Source organism: Puma concolor, chromosome B3 (genome assembly GCF_028749965.1).
Source record: "Puma concolor isolate L17-30 chromosome B3, mPumCon1.1.hap2, whole genome shotgun sequence".
NCBI classification, from domain to species: Eukaryota; Metazoa; Chordata; class Mammalia; order Carnivora; family Felidae; genus Puma; species Puma concolor.
The window spans coordinates 3,530,526-3,547,900 of NC_141672.1; the positions used below are offsets into that span (position 1 = coordinate 3,530,526).

At 53.6% G+C, this 17,375-nt stretch overlaps 1 protein-coding gene across 2 annotated transcripts in view; it reads left to right on the forward strand.

Moving 5' to 3' along the window:
- CDC42BPB (CDC42 binding protein kinase beta) overlaps positions 1-17,375 on the forward strand; it is a 103,433-nt gene that overhangs the window by 47,288 nt on the left and 38,770 nt on the right. For both annotated transcript variants that reach the window (XR_015251993.1, XM_086708750.1), the window contains exons 4-9: positions 2,738-2,833; positions 5,237-5,385; positions 9,825-9,918; positions 11,519-11,719; positions 13,244-13,492; positions 15,813-15,892. Coding sequence is in view for 1 of the 2 variants with exons in the window: in XM_086708750.1 (XP_086564876.1) it covers positions 2,738-2,833; positions 5,237-5,385; positions 9,825-9,918; positions 11,519-11,719; positions 13,244-13,492; positions 15,813-15,892 (869 nt within the window). In the remaining variant the exon portion in view is untranslated. The remainder of the gene's footprint in view (positions 1-2,737; positions 2,834-5,236; positions 5,386-9,824; positions 9,919-11,518; positions 11,720-13,243; positions 13,493-15,812; positions 15,893-17,375) is intronic.

Consider the following 17,375-nt stretch of genomic DNA (forward strand, 5'->3'; position numbering starts at 1 on the left):
TGGATCTGGAGCCTGCGTAAGCACAGAGATGTCTGCATATGCCCTCCCAGAGGGAGGACGGAGATCGTAAGCAGAAGTGGGTGGTCACTGCTTGGCAGGTCTAGATGCGCTTTTCCTTACTTTGGTGTCCCTCCCTCTGGGGCCTGTTTCACGGTCCCGACCCTGGCCGCTCCGGCCCCCGATGGAGTCGGTGAGGCTGCTGGGCCAGCCCGAGCTCTTCCTCTGGTCCTACCAGACTCACCCCTGGTCTGCCTTCACCCCCCCCATCCTCTGTGGTCCTCCACTTTGCATCAGGGAGCCAAGCATCCTTCCTTTCCAAGGCTCTGTCACTTACCCTGTGTCCTCTCGCTGGGCTCCCCTCGGCTGAACGCCCTCAGCGCCACCTCTGCTGCCCCAGCTGTGAAGCAAGCTCACCCCGGGACTGAGCGCCCCTGGGATCAGCCACCTCCTCCTCCGGAAACTGCTTCTCTGGTTTCTGGCCTCTCTTGTCGTGTCACTCTGAACCTTTCTTGTAATTTTAGGTGGCCCTTCCTGTGCTCGGTAGTTCTTCCCTGGGATGATGATGCCACTTGGGCAGATACCAGTACAAACGTCTGTTCTGGTCAGATCCCTCCCCTGAGCTCAGGTTGTCGTCAGCTTGGTGGGTGGGCGTTCTCACTCAGTATCCTCAGTGCGTCCTACCTGTCCGTCACGGCCTGTTCTCCTTCCCCGTCCCTACCCTCCTCCTTCCCACCGTGGTGCCCAGCACCGGGCCTCTGCCAAATGAATGCAGGCTGGTTAACTGAAGCATCGCTGTGTTTGTGGTCACCTGGGCCTGGGGACTCTGCCTCAGGCGGTACCGCGGTGGCCGTGCCTCGGCCCCAGCAGCCCTTCGTGGCACCGTCAGCGCTCTGGGGGTCAAGGGAAATCGCTGGAGTGACTCTTCCGTGGGAACAGGGTAGCTGGTGGTGCATAAGAGTTTGGGGGAGGAATAAGCAGGGAAATAAAGGCTAGTAGCAAATTCATTTAAGTTTATATTTTTAGAGGAGTGATTGGTTGTTCAGTGTCAGCCTCCAGACCGGGTGTGTGTGTGTGTGTGTGTGTGTGTGTGTGTGTGTGTGTGTGTTTAAAAGTCCCAAGGTTAGGGAGAGGTGATTCGCGCCTTATAACTAGTTAGTATTTACCCAAATGTCATGGTGAGTACATTCTGAAATTATGAAATTTAAATCTGGTTACAGAGATCCTACCTAATTGGCATAGTCGGAAAAGTCCAAGGATGTCTGCTAATTATTACGATTATCCCAGGGTACATGTCATGGGATATACGTGTGTGTGATACACATAAAAACATAATAATATTGATATAAAATGGTTAAAGTAATTTATCATTTTATTCCTAATAAATTAGTTTACTGTGAACACTAAATCTTTGAAAGCATGACGTCACCAAGAGGGGGCGGTGGAAAAGTCGCTAAGCTGTGAATTCATAACTTTGTGGGTCGTGCTGTGCTTTCTAGCTCATCTGTTTTGCTCATTAAAAAAGTACTGAAAGTTCTCAAAACAAAACTGCTGAATAATACATATATTTCCTGTCTGTGGGTCATCATGCTGGTGACCCTGAGTTTAAGAATGGCTTTTATTCTAAATGTGGATGGGTCGACCCTTGAGAACGTGGAGCCCCGGCCCTGGGGCTTCCTTGCAGCTGCCCTGCGCCAGGCCCTGTGGGCTGGGGGGCCGCGGGCTGGGGGACATAGCATTGGTCTCTGCACATTTGGACATCATAAGCTGATTGCTGGTCCATTTGAGTTGTTTTATCTGCTTTTAATTAGTAGAATTGGGGCACATCTACTTCAGTCATTTTTTTTTGGAAATAAAAAATTTTTAAAATAAGTTTAGAATAGAAAGCTCATAGGACAAAACAAGTTCCAGAGGTCACTGTGAGTCTCATGAGAGAGCAGGTAGGACTCCCCGGTGCCTTGTGGACCAAGGGCTCCCATCAGTGCCACTGTCATTTTTGTTAAGCTTCGCAAGTTTCAGATCTAGAGGGAGTTAAAATCTTAGGTGATCAACAAAGAGAAAGTTTTATTATGATTATGCAAAATACCTGGTCACTTTTAAATCTAGGTACCACCTGTGTAATAAAGCTCTTAAAAAAAAAAATAAACCGTAACAGCCTAAAAGACAGCCTTTTACCTATATGCTGCAGACCATACTTCTTCACAGAATCCTGTTATGACCGTGGCACCAGTTACCGTGATTAAATCACTTTCCAGCGCTCAGCTCAGTAAGCAGGTGTGTGCCCTTTCCTGCCAGCCGTGTGGCTGCTAAACTGTAGGTGTGTGACAGCGAGGGGCAGACGCGGGGCGGCCACGTCCCAGGCTATCGAGAGGAAGCCGGTCTGGTCCAGAGAGGTCGGTCAGTGCTGGGTGGGAGCGGCCCACCCAGGAGAGTGTTGCTGAGATCCACCTGTGAGCCTGGCCGACTCTCCTTTGTCGGCTGCAGAGGTGGCGTGTGTGGAAGGGGCAGGGGCCGGGTCGGGCCCGGCCCGAGGAAGTGAGCTCTCCGACGCCTTGGTGCAGGAAAGGCCTGGGGGAGGCGAGGATGCGTGTGGTTCCAGGTGAGTGAGGGAGGCCGAGCTTCCTGCAGCCTGGGAGGCAGGCGACGCGCGTCTCCAGAGCCTGTCCCGGCAGGGACCCCTCTGCTCAGGACCGTACTCCTTGGACGGGCCCAGACCGCCTCTCCCCCTGATTCTTTACAGACTGCTTGTTTCCGAGAAGAGCGCGACGTGCTGGTGAACGGCGACTGCCAGTGGATCACTGCTCTGCACTACGCCTTCCAGGACGAAAACTACCTGGTACGTCTGGGTCTCAGGCGCTTCAGGAGTCTGTCGAACGGCATGTGGGTGAAATTGGTTGATTCGTTTGTGCTGCTACTAAAAACCGAACAAGGCGGTTTGGAATTGACAGTGTGTATATGTGCTCGGAGAGAACGAAGGGGTGGGTTTAAGGTAGTAACTGGGTGGGGTTTTTTAAAGGCAGACAATTCTCATCACGAGATAACCTGATTAGTTTTGTTCCCCGGGTTTATTACATTTAAATAAACTGGGGCTTCAAGACATTTTCCATCTTGGATTATGTTTGAAGAGAGAGGGCCGCGAGGACCCACAGTGGCTCAGCCTTTGGCGCTGACTGGGTGATCGTGTCACCCACGATGCCTGACGCTGTCCGAGGACACTGCTGGTGTGCAGTCCCCCCCGAACGAGCTGGGCTCGCTGAGGTCTTCTGACGTGGGTTTTGGGGGGACTCTTGTTATCTGTTTCTTCCGACCTAAGTGGGGGCTTTCAGTCTTGACCGGTCAGTCCGCTGTGCGATTGACACGTGTGCCCCGAGGTGAGCGTAGATGCCTGTAAAACAGACACAAAACAGCGGCTCACAAGGGAAAAGAAGCCAAACCTTTGCCCTCAGCTGCTCTTAATTCCAGAGTGACCGTGTGACCGAAGGTTTGCCTAAACCTAAAAAGGTCCTCACGTGGAGCTCTGGGTGTGCGGGGCAAGCACCGTCCTTGGAGAAGCTGGTCTCTGCCCGGCTCCTCCTGCCTGCGCAGCCCCAGCGGTGGCCGCAGGGGCTTCGAAGGTCTGCACAGCCTCGGGCCAGGGACCTGAGCTCGATCTCCCTGAGCTCACCCACACTTCTGTGCTCCGTTCCTATAGCAAGAGGGACATAGGGTCTCTCTTATTCATCTTACAACCGTCTCTTTCCCACGTCAAAGACATCCGTCAGTTTTGAATGTCCAGAATTAGGTAACATGGTTTGTTACACTGTTTATTTAGAATTTACAACATATATGTTTATGTCTACAAAGGGACCGTTATGTTTATCAAGCAGGGGCGCGTGGGTTAGCTCCGTCTCCCCAGGGACCCCGTGCCTTAGGCCCTGAAGGTTGTCACCACGTTTTAAATGGGGCATCTGGAGCGGGAGGGGACGTAGCCACTTGTCCAAGCGTGTGACGGGAGGTGGTGCTCAGGGCCCTTCCCCAGCAGACCGCCGAGTGCACATCACCCCCGCTCAGAGGCGACCATCTCGGGTCCATTTCCGAGGAGTTCAGGCGCAGATCTGTACAGAAGGAAAACAACATATTTTGTTTAATCTTTCCTGAAGTCAGCGTAGTGTCTTGCAGTGTGAAATGTCTGATAGAAGATGGTCAGTTAGCAATCGCAGCCAAGAAGGCATCTTCTTGAGTGTTTGGAGTTGCACAAATAGAGGTACAGTGAAAATCAAGAAGGAAGGCAGGGGCTCCGGGCTTTCTAGTGTGTGAACCTGGGCCCTGGTACTGGGGTTCGCAGACCCGTGGCTGGCTGCTGTCTCTGCCACCCCTGAGTGGTGCTGTCGGGCAGGTTCCTTCTCTCTGGGACCCCGGCAGTTTCTGCCTTTGTGGGGTGGTGGAGAAGCAGGCCTGGAGAGCGGGGCAGGCCGGGTCAGGCCTCCTTCCTCGTGCGGAGTCATTGGGCTGCCCCGCAGAAGCCATTCTCGTTGTTCCTTCTGTTGGAGGCATCTAAACTTGGCGTGTCCTAAAAATTAAACCTGTTTCTCCAGTGACTAGAAGGGTGTTGCCTTGTTGACTTAGAATCCCTGTGTTTCATGACAGAGGAAATAATTGGTCTGGTTCTTACTCTAAAAGTAAGTTTCTGCTTTATGGCCCCTTAGTTTACTTTCTTACGGATTCCTTACAGGTCTCCAGGAGCCTGTCGATCATGTTCAGTGCTGCTGTAAAGCATTTTCATTTTTCTGTTTAGAATTCTAGGCCAGCATGGAAACCGTTGAGACTTGGCTAGATGGGTGCTTGACTTACTCCTACCGCTTTCTTAGGGGCCGGAGAACTTCTCCCTCCGCCCCGCACGCCCGCCAGCCTGTGGTCTGGCCTCTGCCTCCGCATAGTACTCCCCGGTGCCTGTCACCCTCCTCTCCTTCCGGGACCACGTCCTGGCCTCCCAGCCCCTCTTCTGCCCTGCTCTCGGCCCCCATCCTCCGCGCTGTTGTTCCTGAAATTCGTTCTCCGTCAGATGCCTAACTGAAAGTACGACATATATGGTGCAGGAAGGTACTGGGTGGGGAAATCCTGGATGACACAGGAGCAGCTCGGAAGCCAGCGCTCCAGACTGGAAGAGCCGGAGGACTTCCGTGGTAGAACTTCGGCCTTCCGTTGTCAGGCCTCGCGCTGACCGAATATTCTGTTCTCTCCCACCTCTTCCCACCTGTAGTACTTAGTCATGGATTACTACGTGGGTGGTGATTTACTGACCCTGCTCAGTAAATTCGAAGACAAGCTTCCAGAAGATATGGCAAGATTCTACATCGGTGAAATGGTGTTGGCCATTGATTCCATCCATCAGCTTCACTACGTGCACAGGTACGCACCTTTTGTGTTTTATGGGAACGGCATTGAATACGTGAAGATGCCCTTTCGGGGCCCCGAGACTCCGTCGAAGGCTCCAGGCCGTCCAGAGAGGCCACGCGGTTCGCAGACCCTGGGCCGCCCCAGCGCCTGGCGCCAGCAGGTCCCAGCGTTACTGTGACGATGAGGATGCTCCAGCGCGGGTCCCCCAGAGCCGCCTTGTCTTTAGATGTTTTGCTGACCTCAGCTCATCCTCCCGCTGCTGATCCCTCCTCCCTGGGGTGCCCGCCCCCTAGTTCACGGGTTCCCTGACCGTCTGCTGTCTCAGCCACAGCACCTTCCCTGGTGCACGGCCCCCATCATGGCACTCACAGAGGAGGACTGGGTTGGGGAGAGGGGCTCAGCACAGCACCTCGAGCGAGAATAACTGGTTCTGTGTGGCCGTGTGCCTCCCGCCCTCCCGGGCGCGCTGAGGGCCCACCCTGCATCCTGCGCGGGCGCCACCTCTGTGTCTTTCTGCTGCTTAAGACAGCGAGTTCGTCCTGTGGGGTTGGCTGTTTATTTTAATAGTCGTTATCAAATCTGTTCATGGTAACGGTTTTTTCAAGTCAGGTAGCGCTACAGGGCTTAAGAGAAAGCACGCGTCTCCTGCCCTGCCCGGATTCCACTGGCCGCAGGTAGCTCGTCGGCTTTTTACACTGTTTCTTGCGGCATTTGCCTCATATTCCTAACTAACCAGCTTCTCTCGCCATTTTCTTTTTTGCAGAGGAGGGAGAGTCAGATCACATCTGTTAAGATGCAGTTTACTCTTTCCAGAAGTAGCTCTCTCCCTCAGCCCTCTCCCACACACACTCTCAGACCCCCCTCCCACAGCGTCCCAGTTCCCGAGCGATAACTGTTGGTTAAATCCCTGTCAGGTGCATCGTGGAACGCCTGTGTGAGTGTGACAGATGAGCCTGGCGGTTCCCGCATTTCCACTTCCATAAGTCGTCTCCTCTGGGGGTGGCAATGGTCCTGAGTCTGCACTTGCGGGCTTTTCCGTGGCAGCCGTCACTGGTTGCCCCAAACCGGCTAGTCATCCCCTGTGCTGAATTGCAAGGCTCTGCGCACACAGGCGTGTCAGGTAGCGTAGGTCTGATTTTTCTTGGAACTGCTGCTCCTCCTTTCCCGCTCCCTTCTGCCCTGGGTGCCTCTGCCAGCATCCTGAGAGTTCTTTCCCCGGAGACGCTCCCGTCCCGTCTCCCCGGATTGGATCCCTTGCCGTCCAAGTGACACATCTTCCTTTCTCGGTCTATTCTTTTGATCTGGTAGCATGGATTGTCTGTAGTTTCTGGATCAAGGTGGCTTGTGAGATCATGTTTTTGAGATCAGTGTCTTAATTCCATCCACGTGTGTGACTGAGGGATGATCCAGTAAGAATTTTAGACTGGAAATCACCTTCCTCGGGACTGTGAGGGCATTACCGTCCTCCGTTGGGAGGCTCACGGCCGCCGCGATCCCCCCGGCGTCACATCGGGCCCCGCTGCCGCCTCGCCCAGGGCCCGGCCTCTGCTGCCCGTCAGGAGGTTTTCCTGAGCAGACACAGCTCCTGCTGCAAGGGTGGCCACGGCACGGGGTGTCACAAGAACAGCCCTTCAGGTCTCGCCGTGAGTCGTACCTCACTGCTCAGTGGGGAAACTGAGGCGCGGGGGCCACGTGCCCCTGCCCAGGGCACTGCCCTGTGGGTCCAGGTATCACAGAGTAAGCAGAGGGCGCGGCTCCCAAAGAACCTTCACTTCTTTTAGGGCATTTTCTCTTTTTTCATGGATTCTTTAATGTCGCTGTGCTTGCTTTTCTAACAGTTACTATAGTTGTTTTCAACATTCGATTTTATATTCTGACAGAAATTTGACTAATTCATACCAGAGCTAAATGTCTTTGTATCTGTCACCGATCTCCAGGGAAATTAATCTGACCACTTTTTCAGTGGTTTATTCTTTCTCTATTTTCCCTAATTAGAAAGCTTTTCCCTTATTTTCTTAATTAGCTGTGTAGAAGCTTCACTCTGTCATTTGATCTCCAGACATAGTAGGAGAATGAAATGTGTGATTAACCGTCCTCCCCCGTCAACTCAGTATTCAGACTTAGCACTTGAACGACCCAGTCTGAAAACCGAAAGCTTGCATTTTTGCTAGAAAGGCTACAAAGCCAGGTTTGGTAGGAAGTCAGTCCTGCCCCGGCCGCAGGTGGTAGGTTCGCTGTGGGTCGAAGCAGCATTCGACGGGGCCGGAAATGAGTGTGTGTCGTCAGCACAGCAGCCGTGTCCCTGCTGGATTTAAGAAGCAGGACTCAGACCCTGTGCTACAGCTGTGGGGCCTTTTCTGTGGCCGGATGTGGGCCGTGGGGACTCGGGCCGTGCCCACCGCCCTCCGGCCCGGCTGCTGCAGGCAGAGCAGGTGCTCCCTGGCTTTGGCAGCGTGGGAAGCGGTGGGCAGCCGGGACCAGGGAGCAGGGCACACAGGCGGGTACAGCCCCTTCCGGAGCGGTCAGCCCCAGATCACAGCAGAGGCAGAAACGAAGAGTGACAGTCACTTGCCTTCGAGGACATGACGTCCCCAGAGAGAACGGAGAGTGCAGCTCAGAAACAAAGTCAGAACGGTGCAGTTTTAAGAGAAGGAATATCCAGAGTACGAAAACAAAAACTGGAGCAAATAGAAAGCTGCGCGGGAGAGATGCAGGATGAAGCAGAGGGATCTGACGAAGGTAGCCCGGGGCAGGCTGGGTGGCCGCTGTGGTTCTGGAGCGAGTCTGATTTTATCTTTAGGAGGCCCTCCTGTTGTCCCGAGACCAGCTCACTTAGAAAGTGTGTCTTTGCCCCAGTGAGGTGAAATGACATCTTTGTCACGCACTCACTCCCCGTGACGTTCTGTCCTGTCGTCTTTCTGTCTGTCTGTGCACCAGGGCCGTACCGCTTTAATTCTGGAGGCAGAAGCCGCGTCGGACTGGTTCCCGCATCAGACCCCTTTCTTTCTCTCCAGGGTTTTTCTAGCTGTCCTCACGCATTAATTGATCCATGTGAACTTTAGTATCAGGTTGGCTCCAAGAAACAGGACATGGGAAAATCTTTAATTTGATGGGCCCATCAGTCTGTAATGCAGTCCCTTTTTTTTTTTTTTTTTTAACTTCTGGAAGGTTCTCTCAGATTGTAGATTCAAATATTATGTTTTATTCTTTTATTCTTTCAATTTCTTTGGGGACTCCAGTTATTTGTATGTGTCGTCTGTTTTCATTCCTCTAGATCTTTCGCTCCCTTTCTTCAGTGCCCTTTCGTTAGATTTTTACTGGAATTTGTTCTATGGGCATCTTATAATTTAGTCACCATTCCTGATAAGATTTTGACTTCTGTTTCTTCCTTGAGTTAAATCTCTTCATTTCTTCCTGCTTTTGTCTGGTTCTGTTCTTAATTTTTTATTTTTCTGACTCATTGAGGGTTTGCTTTGTTTTTCCTCTTTATTTCGGTTTGGGGTGCTGCGCTAGTTTCTTTTGCTTTGTGGATCTTTCTTTGGGTAAGAATTGTCGTCGTCTTCTCACCTTTGTTTGTGAGATGCGTCCCTGATGTTGGAGTAGCTGAGGTGTGGTGTTCTGTCGTGTGAGCACATACCTGAGCTCCTCTTGGTGAACATCTGCCTTTCCTCCTGAAGTCTGTTCCCTTTTGTGCCGTCCAGTCACATGAACTTGTTTGACCAGGAAGGAGAGCTTGTGCTTTAAAGGCCGTCTGCCTCCCCAGGGGCCCCACGTTTGCAAGTCCACAGAGCAGCAGGTCAGCCGTGGACCTACCTTCCTGCCATGAACTTGCTGCTGACAGCTAGACAGATGGCTTAGGTCTTCAGCCCCCGGGTCTTTGTCCGCCAGATACAGCGTGGGGTACGTGGGGGGCTGTTGGCCTGCCGTGGTCTTGCTCATCACGTCTGTGCTCAGACACCCTTTGCCCCGTTTTCTGCTGCTTCTGGTTTCTTCCCAGCGCTTATCGTGGGCGTCATACCCTGGTGCTGACTGAGACCACGTGCGTGTTTGTGCGTTCGCACGTTCATTTTCTGCCCTCTCAGCTGGTGGAAGTTTCGTGATGGCAGGGGCTGTGGGGTCTGGTTACTGTCATAGACCTGGGGTCAAGCACAGCACCGGGCACCAAGGAGACACTCAGGAAGCATGGTCAGCTGTGCGGTGGGAACACGATGGTGTGTCATCGGATTGACTGGGGATTAGCTCGTGCACAGGAGTGAGCGGTAGTGGTGGTGACTGCCCCTCCGTACGCATGTGCGAGTAGAGTGCCATGGAGAGACATTTTCCCAAGATTGCCACAACTGTCCTGAAATGGCATTAGCATTTCCTCGGCGGGTACACCACTGGTGACAGTCTTTGACCTGCCTAATGTGTGGCGTGGAAATGGTTGACTCACTGATTTGTTTTACTCACAGAGACATTAAACCTGACAATGTCCTTTTGGACGTGAATGGTCACATCCGCCTGGCCGACTTTGGATCCTGTTTGAAGATGAGTGACGATGGAACTGTAGGTATTTCTGTTGGAGATTTTTCGTTTGGTTCTGGGTTTTGCTTGTAGTTAGAAAGGACTTAACATTTCAATTTGAGATCCAATTAAGAAACCAAGTTTATGAATGTGAATTAAAAAGATTCACAGTTGGGGGACAGTTTAAATTTTCTAATTAAGTTGAAAACCTCGGTTTTGATGTCCATGTCTCATCAGTAGTACGTGTGCCTTCTAAGTTGGGGGTCGTCCCTTTCCTCACGTGGCGAGGTGGCTGAGCACGCCATTGCCGCAGCGACACGCAGGCCCCCTCGGTCCTTTCTTGAAACGTCTGGTGCGGGCCGGTCAGGCGCTCAGACGTTGACTGTGTTAGCGACTCCTCATTTCTGTGTGCGGGCAGGTAACATCCTGTCAGGCGGGGCTTTTCTCTCTGTGGGTGTTGTCCATCTAGAAACAGGGATCCTTGATACTAGGGTTACTCTCTTCCCACCAAATCAGTTTCTTATTTCCCCAGTCTTGACCACGTGTTGCTTAGTTGAGATTGGTGCTGCCCTCAACTCCAGCCTTCTGACGACAAGCGTGGTGGTCTCGGACTGAGCTCGAGTGTTGGTTCCCTTTCCTGCCCGCACGTCCCCTCACCCTTCCCATGCTGCCACCTCACGCCGGTCTCCCCACTGTCCACCGTACGGTTCCTGCAGCCAGGCAGCCGAGCGGGGAAGTGACTCTGGTCACATGATGGAGGCCGACCTCCCCGCCGTCCAGTCTGACCCGGGTGCTGCTCGTACCCCTTGGCCCCTCCTCAGACGTGACCTGAGGGAGAGTCTGTCTGGCCTTCCTGGGCCAGGCCTTCTGTTATGGTTGCTCCCTCAGTCTAATGGACTTTGTTCTCCATGCGCTCCAAGACCAGTCTGGTTCCTCAGCTGACCCGCTGCCCCCTTGTTTTCTCATGACGCTCACTGCCCTCACTGGCCACGGCTTTCTGGAGCGATGGCCCCACGTCAAGCCTGTTCCTGCTAACGTCAGTGGTTGAGGAACTGTCCTTTCCCTTGTAGAGGCCTGAGCCTCCTGGTTCCCCGTCTGGAGAATTCCTGAGTACCCAGCCAGTGCCTGGACTATTTCCAGATGTTCCCATTTGGGAGATGGAAGGGTAGGCCCTGGGGGAGCAGCCTTAGCGTCTGTGGAAACAGACATTCAGTGTCTTGGGCCCCACCCTAGAATTTCTGTTTCACAAGAGCCCGGGTGGCCTGTATGCACATGGAAGTTTGCGAAGGGTTGGCCTGAACACACATGGTTTCTGGACCGCACTTTGGGCAGTGACAGAGGATGTGGGAAATGCCACCCCTTGAGGGACCACTGGGGGCTGTGCTGGGCATGCGGGCAAGGAGAGACCAGGCATGCGAGGCCATCTCACACGTTCTGGAAACTGCCCCACGTTTATTGCTGCAGGAGAGCATTCATTCATTTGCAGTGAATTTTGAATTACTAGGGTTTCAAATCATGCTCGTGTGCTAGTTTTATTCCACGATTATTTCATCATTTGCTATCAGTGTTTTAGAGGGAGTATTGGGGAATTTGGAATCGGAGCTGCCCCAGGATTTCCCTCCAACACCCCCTCTCCTTCAAGGTCCAGTCCTCTGTGGCCGTGGGCACTCCTGACTACATCTCACCGGAGATCCTGCAGGCCATGGAGGACGGCATGGGCAAGTACGGCCCCGAGTGTGACTGGTGGTCTCTGGGCGTCTGCATGTACGAGATGCTGTATGGAGAGACGCCCTTCTACGCAGAGTCCCTCGTGGAGACCTACGGAAAGATCATGAACCACGAAGTAAGATGTCGCATCTCCACGTCCTGTTTGTTTGAGTCCCGAGGCAGGGGCCCAGAGGTGGGAGGGCTGCTGGGAAGCTGTCCGCGTCTTTGGGGAGGAGACGATAGGGTTGGAGCAGGCTGCTGGCCTCCGGACAGGAGCGGGGATTCGTGGGTGGAGTCGGCACAAGCTGCCCCCACGGGAGGTGTGGGCGTGGGGGGAGAGAGAGCGAGCGTCGAGCCGGAGTGGCGGTGTCTCCGCGGCGGGCCTCCGCGGGGCTGTGCCGGGTGTGGCCTCGGGATGGCGGGCGGCGGGGGGCCGTTGGGCCCTTCCACCTGTGGGTCTGGATTCATCAGTGTGACCACAGCTGCTCTTCTCGAGTCCGCTTCCCGGAGATTACGTGTCCGGACCAGGCCAGGCGCCTGTGCGTGGCACTCTCCCACCTCCTTGACCCGGCTTCCTTCTCCCTTTCCAGCTGTGCCTTTCCCCCCTTGACCTTGCCTGCCGTCGGCCTCGCCTTCATTTCTTGTTCGTTTCCCGTTGCTCTTCCGCTTCCTGTTCTGTCACCTGTTTCCCTTAGTCACATGTGTCCTCCTGCCGCTCCCACCCTGTGGCCGTGTGCTCACCACCTCCTTCCCCAGTCTGTCACCCGCACCCCCCAAGTGAGCTTCTCTCTGCTGACCGGTCCTCAGCCCCGTCCTCCAGCAACTCTTCGTGTTGGGGGCCCGTGAACACTAACGTGGTGGGTGGTCTGCCATGTAACTCCCAATCAGGGCAAGCCATGGTTTTTAAAGACACTTTCCCAGAATAGAGATGATTGTTTTCACTTGGAAGTTAGCTTAGCCTTACCAGAAAAACAGCACAAAAGTGCGTAGCGTAGACGGCGGAAATCACCCCCTCCGCGTCTTGGCGATAAATGCCTTCACGGTACCGAACAGGACTCCGTGGATTCTAAAGAGCCTGCTGGCAAGGAGCACGTGCCCCTGTGGGGCCTGGTCCGGCGCTTCCTGTGCGCCCGCCGGTCTGATCTTCGGTAGCGTTCCTGCCCTCCCTCTTTCTGGATGATCGAGGTGGGGCCTGGGCCTCAGCGCTCGGGCCCGCTGCCGTGCTGGGTGTGTGTTTGTGGGGCCGCGTCTGAGTGAATGGCATCACGTCACCTACGACCAGGTGTTTCGTCATCCTTCTGTCCAGCGCACGACGCTTTTCTGTAGAACAAAATCTTAGGAGTAGACTTGCGCCAGATGCTGGCAGACGCACTGTGGAAGAGCTCCGTGCCAGCCGGTTCCGCCACAGCGTGTGGTCGGCGCCCTTTGCCACTTTGATGGGTGAAAATTTATCGTTAATTTACATGTAACATGGTAACGAGTAACCAGCACGACTAAGGATTTTCTCATTAGAATCAAATGTCGTTAGCTTTGGTTTGCATTTAGCTACCGTGAAATTGGAAAGGACTGTTGACTCTGTTCTGTTTCCTGTAATGTCTGTACATCTTGGGTTTTTCTGAATAAGTTCTCATCTCATGTCCACCGGCCGCTTGCCCCCCAGGAGCGATTTCAGTTTCCGTCCCACGTCACGGATGTGTCTGAAGAAGCCAAAGACCTCATCCAAAGACTCATCTGCAGCAGAGAGCGCCGGCTGGGCCAGAATGGGATAGAAGACTTCAAAAAGCATGCGTTCTTTGAAGGTCTGAATTGGGAAAATATACGAAACCTGGAAGCACCTTATATTCCCGATGTGAGCAGTCCTTCTGACACCTCCAACTTCGACGTGGACGACGACGTGCTGAGAAACACCGTAAGTGTGAACAAGCACCTCCGTCCCCGTGGCGTCCCGGTGGGTCTGAAGCCAGCAGTGGTCTGTTGGAGGGTGTGGATTGTCAGTAGGATCTTAGAGCCGTGTTGGTTCTTTTTAAAAGTCTGGCGTTGTGTTTCCAGAAAATACACCTTTTATTCCGGCCTTCAGCTTGGTAGTAATGTCCCCTTTAAAACACAGAGACCACAGCCACCTCCTTTCATTGTGCTTTGCAGATACTGGGTTTTTACAGATTAAAGGTTCGTGGCAAGCCTGCCCCCAGCAAGTCTTCTGGTGCCATTTTTCCAACAGTATTTGCTTACTTCGTCTCCCGTGTCACGTTTTGGTGATTGTCACAGTATTCCAAACTTTTTCATTATTACTGCATTTGTTGCAGCGATCTGTGGTCAGTGCTTATGACTTGCTGAAAGCTCAGATGATGGTTAGCATCTCTTAACAGTGTTTCTGTTTAAGTTCATTTATTTATTTTGAGAGAGAGTGTGTGTGTGAGTGCACAAGTTGGGGAGGAGCGGGGAGAGAGAATCCCAGGCTCCGTGCTCTGCGTGGAGCCTGGCGTAGGACCCCATCCCACAACGGTGAGATCATGACGCGGGCTGAAATCAAGAGTCAGATGCTTCACTGACTGAGCCACCCAGGTGCTCCCCTCCTCCCCCCAGTAAACTATTTTGTTTTTAACTTGTTTTAATGTTTATTTATTTTTGAGAGAGAGACACACACACAGACAGAGCACCAGTAGGGGAGGAACAAAGAGAGAGGGAGACGCAGAATCCAAAGCAGACTCCAGGCTCCGAGCTGTCGTCACAGAGCCCGATGCGGGGCTCAAGCTCACGAGCTGTGAGATCATGACCCAAGCTGAAGTTGGATGCTTAACCAGCTGAGCCACTCAGGTGCCCCCTCTGTTTTTAAATTAAGTTATGAAATTTATTTGTTCAGACATAATGCTGTTGCACACTCAGTAGACTATAGCATAGTGTAAACTTTCACATACACTGGGAAACCAAAAATACACTTGACTCGCTCTGTTGTGATACTTTATTGTGGTGTCTGGAACCACGCCCAAAATTTTTCCGAGGTCCGCCTGTACTCCGCTTGAGTAAAATGGAGTTAAATGGCTCTTCTCCTTTAGACTCACCAGAAACACTTACGCTGTATTTTCATGGCACTCAGCAGTGTCGGAGATGTTACCATCCTGGAGCTTCACCTCAGCCCTGTCACCACTTGCAGACTTCGAGGCCCTGAGCTGGCGAGGGGCTCGGCCTGCAGCCCCACGGCGGACTTGGAGCCCCTGGGACTCTGGTCCCCCCGCATGAGCACCTAGCGCTCCGGCCGTCACGGTTCTGTGTCTGCACGTGTGTTTCTTTACACGGCCGGGCTTTGGGAGCAACCAAGACTGTGTGTGGCTTCTGAGTCCTCCCACTGACGCCTAACGTCGTGGATCCTCCAGGTTGGGCCCTGGCTCTGGGGCCGTCCGGTGCTGGGCTGGTCCCACGGCCTCTGGTGCGTGAGTTGGCACCGTCTTGTCTTTGCTCAGAGACTCTAAGGTTATTTTGATCTTCTCAAATCTAGCCTTTTAAGTCCATACAGGTGACTTGTTTTGGGGATAGAAGAGGTGAGGTTTGACCAAGTGGAAGAAAAGTCTTGATCACTCCCTAGGGAATTTCTCTGACTCAAATAAGAGCTGGACCGTAGACCTCCTGGAGAAAAGACAGAGAAAAATAGTGGCATCGTGGAAAGGGTTTTCTTAGACTGCACAGAAACGATTTCTACAATGACATTTCCCAGATAAAGTATAACTCTGGTTTCATGTTTAATAAAGGATTCTGACACTGAAAACCAGAGTCTGTAACACATTAATCTAAAATAAATAAACCTAATCAAAAATAAATCTAAAATAAACCCATCTACCTTGGGTTCCAAGCCTACCTCTGCCGTTGGCCTCTGTTTCTCCCAAGAGCCTGAGAGCCCCCAGCCTCTGCCTCACAACCCTCCCGGGGCTGCGCCAGCGCCCGCCAGCTCGCCTCTGCTCAGGGCCGACGAGTGTGGCACCAGGGTGCCATCCAAGTGTGCCCTGGGTCATTAACCATCCTCTGAAGCAGTGTGTTTGTTCTCTTAACTGCATCGTGGGCACAGCCAGGACTGAAAATACAAGTCTGCCAGTGCTGTGCCCCCTCGCGGGGACGCTGGGCTCGGTGTCCTAGAAGGCCACGTGATTCTCTCTAGTGCACGCAGTTTCACCCGTTGCTAATGTTCTTTCCCTTTGTTCTAACATGGATTTCATGTTGTTGTATGTGTTCTCATGCAGGAAATATTACCTCCTGGTTCTCACACAGGCTTCTCTGGGCTCCATTTGCCATTCATCGGCTTTACATTTACAACGGAAAGGTGGGTCCAGCTCTGTGGTTCCCCAGGCGGAGGCTTCCCTTGGGCGAGATGGCAGTTGATGGGCGAGCTCCGGGCGGGTGGGTGCTGCATCAGCCCTGGGACAGCCGTGCCCCAGGGAGCTGTGGGCAGGTTTGTCCTTGAAAAAGGACACCTGATGAAAACACACAGTGACCTGTAGCAGGGTCGTCCGGCTTCTCCACAGAGGGTGGTCTCTGTCAGGTAGTCATCTTTTTTTTTAACAACCCTTTAAATGTGAAACCCATTCTTAGGTCATGGGAGGTGCGGTCAGCTGACTTCTGACTTACAGGCCGTCAGTGTTGTCAGGACTCATTCCAGTAGACTTTCAGGGGCTCCTGGTCAGGCCCAGCTTTCGTTACGGCACTGTGCTAGCTTTTGTGAGGATCTTATTGCAGCTCTGTAGCTCCCTCCGGGGGGCTGGAGCATGGTCCCAGACAGGCTGGCAGTCTGGAGAGCCAGGAGGGCTCCAGCCCTGAGCGCCGCCGTGACTGTACCTGTCAGCCTCTGTCTTGAATGGGCCTCTTTGCCAAGTTGTTGCCTGAGGGTTGTACCTGCTTTGAACAGGAAACTGGGCCAGGAGGGGAGGGGAGGGAGGGCAAAATGAAACAGACGGAACCTCGAAGCGCCTGAAGGAGGGCTACGTGGCCTTCTAGCGGCTCATACCTCAGTGGACGGGAACTCCTTCCGGAGAGGACGGTTTCTGCTCAAGCCCGCGGAAACTCTCCTGGTGTAAGGTGCCAGGGCTCAACAGCACTTCAGCCAGAGTGACGGCAGACGCCTTGTAGCCTGCAGGAAGGGGTCTTAGATCTGGGAGGCACGATGACCTCTTAATCCCTCATGCAGAGGTTCTGGATTTTTCTGATCCGTTCCAACTCAGTGGGCACTTGTTAAACCTGCAGGTCCCAGGCCCACCCGCCAAGGCTCCAGTTTGGCAGGTCAGGCCCAGGGCCGCCATCCTGGGACAGACCCTGTGGTGCTGGCACCGCGTTCTCGGGCCACCTTTGAGAAACACTGGCCAGGCCCTTGCATACCCGTGTGCCCGGTACCTTTGCTGCACTCCGGGCGGCAGGACTCGGAGAAGGCTCCCTGGCATCGCTGTCGTGTTAAAAGCGGGAGGAACTAAGTAACTGGTGGCCTGGTTCTGAGGGAGAGAACCACTTGGGGTCTCAGTCTGGGTGCGTGCAGGCTGCGGACTGGCTCTGGTGAGTGGCCGTGCCGCCCCGAGTACTAGCGGCCGTCGAGTCTGCAGGGGAAGGTGAGCCCTGTCCTCAGACTGCTCAGGAAGCCCTCGGCGGCAGGACTGCCCAGGGCCGTCCAGCGAGGGCTTGGCGAGGCCCCCGCGCCCAGCTCCTCACACGGATGTCTCCTGTGGCGTTTCTGGGCGCGCGTAAACGATGACGCAGAAAGTACGCTTGCCTCCTTGGCAGAGGCCTTTTCCTTGACCCCTTCTGAGGGCACGGCCTTG